The 11,635-nt window shown below is 39.2% G+C and overlaps 1 protein-coding gene across 5 annotated transcripts in view; it reads left to right on the forward strand.

Annotated features, from left to right (window-relative positions):
• The window catches only part of syt7a (synaptotagmin VIIa), a 196,151-nt gene that overhangs the window by 160,464 nt on the left and 24,052 nt on the right, over positions 1-11,635 (forward strand). For 2 of the 5 annotated variants that reach the window (XM_067435829.1, XM_067435827.1), the window contains one exon: positions 1,864-1,980. The exons of the other annotated variants lie outside the window; for them this stretch is intronic. In XM_067435829.1, the coding sequence (XP_067291930.1) occupies positions 1,864-1,980 (117 nt within the window). The remainder of the gene's footprint in view (positions 1-1,863; positions 1,981-11,635) is intronic. 5 annotated transcript variants of the gene reach the window in all.

The following is an 11,635-nucleotide window of genomic DNA, read 5'->3' on the forward strand; positions in this document are numbered from 1 at the left end:
AATGAAGAATGTAAGAAAGAGAAGAGGAGAAAAGATAGAGGGTGAGCAGTGACCCAGAAAGCAGCAGCTCAGTGCCGACACCTCACACACACACACACACACACACACACACTCTGCACTCTCAAATAGAAACAATTAGTCCAGATCTCTCTAACGGGCCTCAATTAAGGCTGAGGAGAGAGAGCGAGGGAAGGATGAAAACACTAGTGAAAGAAGGAGACGTGAGACAGGTGCAGCGAAAGGATGCAGGCAATGTGTTGAGTGACGAGGACAGTAAATCAATGTGTGTGTGCGAGAGAATGTGAGTTTGAGTGTTTGCAGGCCGAGAGCAGCTCTAAACGTGATGGGAATAACTGGAGAATTAGTATTTCACAAAACTATTCACACAGGACGTGACATAATATATTCTATGATTTGAATACTGGAATTTGCATAAATGCCAGCAAAATGCATTTTGTGCTTTAATGCAAAGTACAGCCAATCTTACATTAAAGGGGAGCTATTATGCAAAACTCACTTTTACATGGTGTTTGAACATAAATGTGTATCAACTACCCTGTAATGGCAAAACTCCAGCCACTCCTCTTTCTTTAATCCCCTTAAATCATAATCAGTGTCTCAGAACGAGCTGTTGACAGACTTCAGCTGTGTGACAGTGCATATGTTTAGGCTCCGCCCACTCCTGCTGACAGACTCCGCCCTACTAGATTAGCCCCGCCCCTCAGTGAGCTGTACACAGTCCGCCATGTTTATCTCTTCTCCAGCGTTTGACAGCAGCATTCAAGTAAAACGTGTTCTTATTAAAGCTGCTAAAGTTATTCAGTGAAGAGCAGTGAGTTTCTGTTTTTCTTTTGTTGTTTGATTCATATGAACAGCATATTACACGGCTTTCACTTTAATACACAGATCTAATATACACATGTGATTCCTTTCCCTGCTGTTTACAGTCACGGACATAATCGACTGTGTTTCTGACATAACCGTTTGTGTTTTTGACTGTTTAAGCACAATAAGACGTGAAAGAGAACTTAGTTTAATACTCACGGGACGCGCCATCTGACATCCAGCTTTCTGTGCGCGTGCTTCGAGTGTGAAAACCATAAATCAGAAAGATTAAAGTTTAGACTGATATGCAGATAATAAACATCCATGATGATGAAGAACTGCAGTGTCACGAGAGCATGACCGCGATAGAGATGATCATCAAACCCAGACAGATGTTCTAGTTTTTGGCAGAGTATCTGAGGCACGAGCTGTACAGGCTCCGCCCTCTTTTAGTGGACAGGCAGCAGCAGCTCATTTGCATTTAAAGATACATGCACAAAAACAACATGTTTTTACTTTCACAGGGCATTCACGACATGATATAATAAATGATCTGTCGGGTATTTTGAGCTGAAACTTATCTTGTAAAAAGGTGCATAATAGGTCCCCTTTAAATATCAATAATAACGCAAAATCGTTGTTTGTGTGAAATACAACCCATTCTTGTAAGTTGTGCTGTTTTGTATCGAAACTGAAAAGTTGGGAAGAAAAGTCTTATCGCAACTTCCATCTTATTTCGATTTTAAGGTCAGTTTTGCTACTGTGATGTGAACCAAAGTTATCAAGTTAACAGCAAGTTAACAAATAAGTGCATGTTGATGAACCGGCTGCTGTAAAACAGAACGTGCGGTGTTTGTGCAGTGCGGTCTGAGGGACGGGGCTGGTGTGCTAAACTCAACTCAACGCTAATCATTTCTGCTGCCTAATAACGCTCTCTTGTTCTTGTGTTTCCTCTCGCTCTCGACTCTTCCTCTCTGCACTTTACCGCTCTCTCTTTCTTCTCTCTCTTTGTTTTGTGTGTCATTTTTCTTGGTGAAGGGAAGGCAAAATGGTGGTTCTCTCTCTCGCGATCGGATTGGCCGAGCAGGACGACTTTGCCAATCTGCCAGACCTACAGGAAGTACCGCCCAGTCAAGAAACCCCCCCTGACAAGAGGTATCTGTCAGAATGTGTGCGCATGTGTGTGTGCGCATGTGTGTGTGAAGAGATGTATTATATGTTTGACCAACCCACAGCGAGCGGTAGAGCGCCTGCCAGAGAGCAGGGCATTGTGGGTAATACCCAGCATAGCATGTATTTGCCACAGGTTCTGATGCAGGAGCTACAAACACATCTTTCAAGTTTTAATGAGAGCTAGTAGTTTCTCTCAAGCTCTGTTCCAAAACGCCACTGAGCTGTCATGCTATCGTCTGCCAACATGGGCAGCCAAATCTCATAAGTGACTTCTTTGTAGTGCACTTCATAGGCAGCAATTTCACATGGTAGGTGAACAGCACAGAAGAGCGCTACACATGAGAACCAACTGCAGTTTGGCATTAGCATAGCGCTAATCAAAGGAAATGGCACTTGAATAAACAGAAAATACAAAGCTTTTGGGTAAAAAAAAAAAATCAGGAAATGTATCTAATACAAAATGGCGCACAAATGATGCAGTTCTCATTTGATTACAATAGTTTCATGTTAGCATGTAGCTAAACAAAGCTAATAACGAGAACTAATGGAGAAACGTCTCTTTCAGTCGATTTTATTGTAGCTGGACTTTGTATGTTGTCATGTTTACATTGCAGAACCCTTAAAAATAGCCCAAATGTCTTGTGTTTTTAATTGGATTTAACCACTTGATCAATTCTTGGCTGTATTAATTTTAAACAATGCTATTTATGAGAACTGCTGTTGCCATGTTTACATTGTGATTTTAATGGAGGCAAGCTAGTAAGAGTGGTAAACCCATAGACTGTAAAAAAATATGGATGTAGTGTCCGTGACGTCACTCATAGGATTCCAATAAGCTGCTCTGAAGCGTAAAGTATGGGCGAGCAGGGCGTCGCCATCTTGGCAGCCCGTCATCGAGCGTCACTCACGAATAACAGAAAATGGGAAAAGAGGCGGGATGTGGGCGGAGCTTAGGTGACGCAATAACTATAGACAGCGGATAAATGGTTATCCACCTGTCACTTAAAGTAACCACGCCCTTAATTATGCAGAACTTTAAGGCTTTATATAACGTAAAAGAATGAGTTATAAAAAAAATCACCCCCATCACAGTTGTCATGAAGGGCAAAATTAGCCGTATAGACCAAAACCACAATTTGCACCAGGCTGTAAACATGTTTTTTTCTGCTGTAAAGTTGGGCATTTTAACATGAGGCTCAATGAGATTCTGCTCCTTCTGGAGCCTGCCTCTAGTGGCCAGTCGATGAATTGCAGTTTACATTACTTCAGTATTGGCTTCAAGAGAGCTTGCGGGAGGTTGCTGCTTGGGTAAACCTAACTCCCTTGATCTCAAGAAGCACACTAGCAACAGACGCTAGAGACCAAGACTAGCATCCTTGTTGTTATCCTCGTCGCCCATACCGCTTCGAGTCCCGCTCGGAGCACGGCCAGTAGGACTGGAAGGGAAACACAATACTCTGATGACGTAGAATAACGTTGCTATAATGTTCAAATGAATAAAATAGACAATTTGTATTACATTGTAGTATTTAATCAATTTGTTTCAGTATCGATGCTAAATGCAAGAATGGTGCAGCTTTCAGTTGATTATTGAACAAGTTATTTTTAACTATTTAACTGTTTGATGTTAGCATGTGGCTATATAAAAACTACAGAAGAAACATTACTTTTAGTTGATTTTACTATAGCTTGCTGTTGGCATGTTGCCTGTTTTCCTCGAAGAGCCTTAAAAAAAACATACAAATAACAAGTAAAATAGTAAATGTTTAACTATTTTACAGATTATTTTCAGTATCCACAAGAATATCATGTTTACATTGCGATGGTCTAAGCCTATAAAATGTTGCACGTACAAATAAAACAATTAAAATATCCAATTTTTGATTCGAGTGAACATTTTCAGCAATATTTTTTCAGCGTTGATGCATAAACATGCTACTAAACTAACAACATAATACTTTAATAAGTATAAATATACATAGTACCAGACAAATTTGGTCTAAAAGTGTGTTTTTGACTGTTTATATTAGTCCTTTTTCGATAAATAATCACATGTGTCCAAAATCGGCCTATACACCCTTAAAAAGGACACTATTTAGGGACAGCCATTTGTAGTGGTGTCTGAAACCATAGTGGACGTTATCGAGTGCACTCATTCAATCCCACAATGCATTGCAATAACCAGTGTACAACAGCTAGAGGATACCCATAATGCACAGTGAGAGTCACGTGTCAAATAATTTCCCGTGTCTGACCAGGAGATGGCGGCACAGCTGCACTGTAAAGAATGCTGGGTTAAAAACAACTCAAGTTGGGTTGAAAATGGACTAACCCAGAAGTTGGGTTGTTTGAATCTTGAATTGAGTCTATTCACTGGGTTCAAACAACCCAATTTCTGGGTTTGTCCATTTTCAACCCAACTTGAGTTGTTTTTAACCCAGCATTTTTTAGAGTGTGAAGCATCCATCCATCCATTTTCCCAACCGCTGGTCCAATGTGGGTACAGCGTAATATCATACAGGTATAAACTCCTTTTTAATTGACTGAGGTTAATGCATGCCAGTTTCCATGACATAGTTCAAGATAAATCTTTTTATCACTATTGGAGCTGCCAGTTGCTAAGCTTCAAACGATTAGCGAGCACAAAGTATGCAATAGCGGCAGCCCTTCACTCACTCAAGTGAACTATATTAAAGGACTAATGTAGGAAATAGTGGATGAATGAGGGTATAGAGGGAGATTTTGGACAGAGTCAGTCACCATTTATCTTCTAATTGTATTTTTTCTAAGCTTGTCACATGGCCTTTTCTGCAGAAAGAAGACAGATGCCTTGTGGAATAGGGCACACACCGGATGAATGCTGTCTAGTTAGGTGTCTCGCTAGATTTTGGAAGAGAGCTTCAGAAACGGCTGATAGGAAGTAAATGAACAAGCTGTATGTTCGGCTGTATGTCGCTAAAAAGTAATGAGCTCATTAATCATGCTAATGTGACTCACCTGAGGCTAACGGGGTGTTTGAATGCCATTGGTGGCTGTGTGGGCCAGGGCTCAGCCAATGAGGTGTGAGAGACTGTGACTTACTTCACGCTGAGACGTGAACTGTTGCGATCTTTACTTCACGTCTTGTTTATTTCTGTTTTTGGCATTTTTATCCCTATTTGTTCTTCTTTCATCCTCTGACTTTAGCGTCAGATCCTTTTATACCCGCTCTCCTTGAACACGTCTCCCAAGTTCACTCTTTTTCTCTTGTCTTTTATGGCTTTTATGTTGTGTCTCACTAGGTGTCTCATTAGCTTGACTTTTCCCGCTCTGGCTGGGTTCGGAATGGGAACTACTGTGCTGGATGCAGTGCACACTATAAATTACATGTGGAACAATGTGCAACATATAATAATACACATTTTAAACAGCATGCTGCTTTATCACATGCCCTTATTACATGTAATGAATCATTATGCACTATATAATATATATTGAAACATTTAGATATTTACACTACATATGTAAGATTTAAATATAAACAATTATATACAATTTATATTATTGTAATATTTAATTTTAATATAAACATAGTATTTAACTGTATGCTATATACAGTATATATATATATATATATATATACACATACTGTATACACATACTGTATATAGCATACAGTTAAATACTATATGGCTGTTTAATAACTTATTACTGACACTTTATATACAGTATTAGCACGTTTCATTATTATTTTCTTACTTTAAATGTAATGTAATTAATAATCTAAATATTTAAAATATCTTATTGTATTTTAATGGGGAAAGGCCTGAAAAAACAGTTATATTTTATGTTTTTTACTATTTATAAACTTATACTATTTATTCATAATGTACAAATATATATATTTGTACATTATGACTGTAAATGGAAGATTGTGGAGATATTATATTCTGCACATTTTGGCAAATTCTACTTAGGTTTGCACTAATAAAAAAATTACAGTATGCATAATGCATAAATAATATGAGTAATATGGTATTTCGAACACATCGTGTTTTTTTTCTTGTGTGCGCATCGAGTGAATTGCTCTGCAAAAGGTTTTTATTTTTTAGATTCATGTCCGTCACTTACATAAACATTCATTTATTAAAAACCCATTCCTCTAGATAACACACAGCACACACTCTGCCTACACCTCTCCAGGGAAATCCTCTCTGGCTAACCAGCGATCATCTGCGAATGTTTCTGCGCTGGATAATGGCAGTGAGTCAGAGGCTGAATTAGTTTTTGATCATTTGGAGGGCCGATGAGTGATCGCAACTAAATTAGAGAATGCAGACGTAAGGGTCTCTCTCTCTCTCTCTCTCTCTCTCTCTCTCTCTCTCTCTCTCTCTCTCTCTCTCTCTCTCTCTCTCTCTCTCTCTCTCTCTCTCTTTCTCTCTCTCTCTCTCTCTCTCTCTCTCTCTCTCTCTCTCTCTCTCCCTCTCTCTCTCTCTCTCTCTCTCTCTCTCGAACAGGCGCTGTATGGCATTATGGTTATGATTTACTGCGTTTGGTGGCGTGCCAGCGAGGGAGCTGTTGGTTGAGGCTAATTTACAGGCCTCTGACTGAAGTGGCGTAACTCTCCTGAGATTGGGGCTGACACACACTCGGATGCCTCTTTAAACACGAAGGAAAACATTAGGGGTCGCCCTGATCACTATTAATATTAGACAGACTGATGCAAGACTTCATTATGACGGAAACACCTGTAGTTCCTGTGCTAGTAGCACCTCCTCTGTCCAAGTGAAGTACTGTTGCTCTTAACATGAAAAAGTACAAAACTCTACAGTGTTGTTCAGTGCTTGGATTATGAGCAATTTATAAGGAAGACATTAAAATTAAGAAAAACATTCTGCACTATATATGTAATATTTTTACAAAGTTTTAAGTATTAAAAAGTATAATACACATATACAATAAATACAACGAACATGCTATATTGCCAAAAGTTGTGGAAAGCCTCCACATGCACATGAACTTTAATGACATCCCGTTCTTAATTCCGTAGGGTTTAATATAGAGTTGGCCCACTTTTTGCAGCTATAACAGCTTCAAATCTTCTGCTGGGCTAGAAGTAAGAACCGATTGCTTTAGAGGCTGGGGACGGGGTTACCGTGACCAAGACCAAAACAAACTTGTGACTGCCATTTTTTAAATAGCAGCTTGATTGTAATCTCCGCCTATACTAATCATGGCGAGGTGCACGAATGCGTTGGATTCACAGTGTTTTGATGCGGATGTAGGATCATGAAGCCATGAGCCATTGAGGGAAGGCTTGTTCGAGATGTATCGCCCGATCGCTAAATGACATCAAAGTACAGCGAGAGCAAACGACTCCTTATACTTTTAAATCACTCATGCAGAATTTTGATATAATACGCAGATTGGTCAACGGATCGGACAAGCCTGGTGTGACTGTATTTCCCGCTGCCTTGCTAGCGTTGCTGAGAAAGATTAAACGTATGCAGTGACGTAAGACCTGGCTCTGTGGTGGCTCTCTAGCTTGTGGAAAGCCAGACCGGTTCTTAAAGGCTTGTCAGTCGAACCAACTTAGAACTGACACTAGCACTGGGTCTGAACTAGCGGAACTAAGGGGCCAAGTTCAAACCCTGAAAAACAACCCATACCATAATCCTACCTCCACCAAACTTTACACTTGGCACAATGCAGTCAGGCAAGTACTTTTCAGCCATGGAAACCCATTCCATGAAGCTCTCTACACACTGTTCTTGAGCTCATCTGAAGGCCACAGAAGTTTGGAGGTCTGTAGCTATTGACTTCTGTGCACTGTCACCCTCAGCATGTGCTGACCCCACTCTGATTTTACGTGGCCTACCACTTTTTTGACTGAGCTGCTGTTGTTCCCAAATGCTTCCACTTTGTTATAATCCCACTAACAGTTGAGCGTGGAATATTTAGTAGTGAGGAAATTTCCCGAATGGACTTATTGCACAGGTGGCAACCTATCGCGGTACCACGCTTGAGTTCACTGAGCTCCTGAGAGCGACCCATTCTTTCACTAATGTCTGTAGAAGCGTCTGCATGCCTAGTGCTTGATTTATACACCTGTGGCCATGGACGTGATTGGACACCTGAATTCAATGATTTGGAGCTGTGTCCTAAAACTTTTGGCAACATTAGTGTATCCCTTCACCTGTAGTTTAACTACTCTAGAAGCTTGACACTACACTGCTTTACAGTTCAACAGCATTTCTTGAACCTCCACTTGACTCGTTCACAATTTTTCAGAGGTTCTGGGTGATTTCTTTGGTCTTTCTCTCTCTTTTTCGACTCAAACACATTTTTTCTTTTCTCTCGTTTCCCTGGTTAATTAGGGCTGGAGTAAAACGCAGGGCTTGCCAAACACACACACATGCAATTAACTCAGCCAGGAAGAGCTAGCAGACTAATAAGGAGAAAGCCGAGTGGAAGAGAGAGACTGTGTCTGAATGGCCAAGCCTTCTAGCTGTTGGCACATTCCTCTGGCCCATTTGCCGCTGCTCTGAAGGCTTGTGATTACCCAGAATGCCCAGTGAATGAGGATCCAACAGGAAGCGCTCAGCACGGGAGAGCCAACACCGCATAGTTAAAATACTAAAGCAGTGGCAGATGTAATATGAAAAACAAATGATCTGAGAGACGGAGATAATGTAGGCTCTCACAAACACACACACACACACACACACTCACAGGCTTTGAAGTGCTATCTGATGGTTATATCTCTATGAAGTGCTTGAATCAGCATGAGCGAGATTACAGACACAGAGACCCTGCAGTGAGTGTGTGTGCGTGAGTTTTATGATGCCCGCGTCACAATTCAACACAACATCAAAACAACAAAAAAGAAAAGAAATTATCAATTTTTACATATACCATAAATTAAAAAATATATTTTTTAATTACCATAAATTAAAACCAGTACAGAATACTAAATATATATTTATTTAGCATTATTTAAATAAATACAATATTATTATAATAATATTATTATACTTACAATTGGTTTAGTATTAAATACATAATATTATGAATGTTTTGTATATAATTTTTACATTGAATTAAATTCAGTACAAAATACTGCTGACACACACACACACATAACCACACACACACACACATATACTGTAAAATCACAGTTTGTTTTTTCAAATTAGCATATATTAAATACAAATATGATATATACTTACAGTTGGATTTGCAAAGTTATTAAATAAATTATATATTTATTATAGTACTTATGATTATGAATAATTTATACATTACAATATGCTACTGAGTAATAGGTTAACATGCTTATTATTCGTGAATATAATATCCCAATGCAGAAAGTGCTAATAGACTTTATTTTCTTCATGCACAATATAATCTGTTCCTGATTTCGGTAGATTGTGGGCCGAGGTGTGACCCGGACGTGTTCCTGACAGGCTTCGTGACACTCACTCATGTGCCGTGTGCAGCGAGAGACAGATTCATATCACGTGCCCTTTGTCACGTAAAGTCTCGTCTCTCATGCTAACACACACAGCTTTTCTCTGCCATTTTGCTGTTGATTCAAGCGTGCGGCACCTTCAGAGGGAGGCTTTGCTGTGGATTGAGACTGAAGCTCCCACTGTGATCATGGCATTTAGATTGAATGGATTTTAACACACACACACACACACACACACACACACACACACACACACACACACACACACACACACACACACACACACACACACACACACTCAGTATAAGTGCTGTGAGATTCTGGAGTGTGTTGTGTCAGAGAGAGGATCTTTCTGATGTAAACCCAGCCGTAGGCTCTATCAGACTCTTTATTCTCTGTTAGTTTGAGTCTATGAATGAAACTCATTCACATAGTGTGTTCTACTGTATACGCTTTTGACATTTACACTGTTCAGAATGGAATAATAAAGGCAGGCTAACAGGTCTTTGAGGGTCAGAATTCTCAGAGGTGGACAAAGTACACAACTCTATTACTTGAGTAAAAGTAAAAGTACTGGTCAAATATTACTCTGTTACAAGTGAAAGTTGTAAAAATAGATTTTACTCAAGTAAAAGTACAGAAGTATTTGTTTTCAAAAGTACTTAAGTATCAAAGTAAATTTTCTTTTTTTATGCCAATGCATTATTTTACATTTACATTTGGCAGACACTTTTATCCAAAGCGACTTACATTGCATTCAAGGTACACATTTTTACATTATTGTATGTTCTTGCTTTCCCTGGGAATCGAACCCATGACCTTGGCGTTGCTAGCGCCACGCTCTACTGGTTGAGCTACATTTTATTATTGTTGTATAAATGCACACTGTCATCATGGTTTAAGCCAGTCAGTGATGCTCCATCTGACGTACTAGCATACGACTAACTAAAAACTCATTTAAATACTTCTTTATAAGTTACAAAGCTCTTTACAAAGCTGCTGTCACTTTAATGCCGAATGCACGGATCCAATACACTGATACACATCTGATACTCTCCTAACTTTACTCTTCTCTTTCTCCCAGACGTTTATAGGTTTAATATTTTATAAGACATGCACCAAGTGTGTGCCAACTAAACTAATCTTGATTTTTTTTTGTAAACTGAAACATACTTTCAAACTATGGCTATGGGTGCACACACACTTGTGCCTTAGAACCGTCTTCTTCCATTTTGCTATGAACTGATCAGTGTTCAAAAAAAGTTGGGGAAATGTATATGACTATAAGAGTGATTCCTGACAGACTGTCTGAAACAACAACACCAAAAAAACATTTAAAGAAGGGAAAAAAATCATCCACCGACTTTCAGAGCTGCTACAGAAACGACTTTCGACCTAGATAGAAATGCAGTGGAGTAAAAAGTACGATCTTTGTCTTTCAAATGTAGTGAAGTAAACGTAAAAGTATCCAGAAAAAATTATACTCCAGTAAAGTACAGATACTCAAAAAGTGTACTTAAGTACAGTACTCAAGTAAATGTACTTAGTTACTGTCCACCTCTGGCTGACAGACAGGTGTTCAAATACTTATTTGCAGCTCTATCATACAAATAAATAGTTAAAAAAAATCATACAATGTGATTTCTCGATTTTTTTTTAGATTATGTCTCTCACAGTGGACATCAAAAACTGTGAAATATTATTAATTTAAAAGGACTTTTCTTTTAAATGACAGTACATTACGCGTTCACGGACAGGCGCCATCTTGGAAAACAGTCTCGACGAGTCGAGCCACGAGCGCTGTGCTAAGTGAGCTGGTCGATAGGATTTAAGTTTATTTTCTCTGCTGCGTTCAGTGCTTTCTTCCAGAAACAACAGACTATATGATATTCAGTCACAGTTCATCACTTAGCAGAGCGTTCGTCGCTCGACTAGTCGAGACTGTTTTCCAAGATGGCGCCTGTCCTTAAACGCGTAATGTACTGTCTTTATAAAGTATCTTCTTATTAAACTGTTTGTACTCTTACAAAGTTCTCAATGCTTGGGTTTGCGTGTAGGGACCCTCATTATGCTACTGTGTTAGTGTGAGGCTATTTTGAGCCTTGTTAGTGGTATTAACTAGCGATTTAATTTCACTACTCTGTGCCCCATAGCCAAGTGTTATAAGCTAATCTGTTTTTAGAGATA

The sequence above is a fragment of the Pseudorasbora parva genome, chromosome 25 (genome assembly GCF_024679245.1).
Source record: "Pseudorasbora parva isolate DD20220531a chromosome 25, ASM2467924v1, whole genome shotgun sequence".
Taxonomy (NCBI): Eukaryota; Metazoa; Chordata; class Actinopteri; order Cypriniformes; family Gobionidae; genus Pseudorasbora; species Pseudorasbora parva.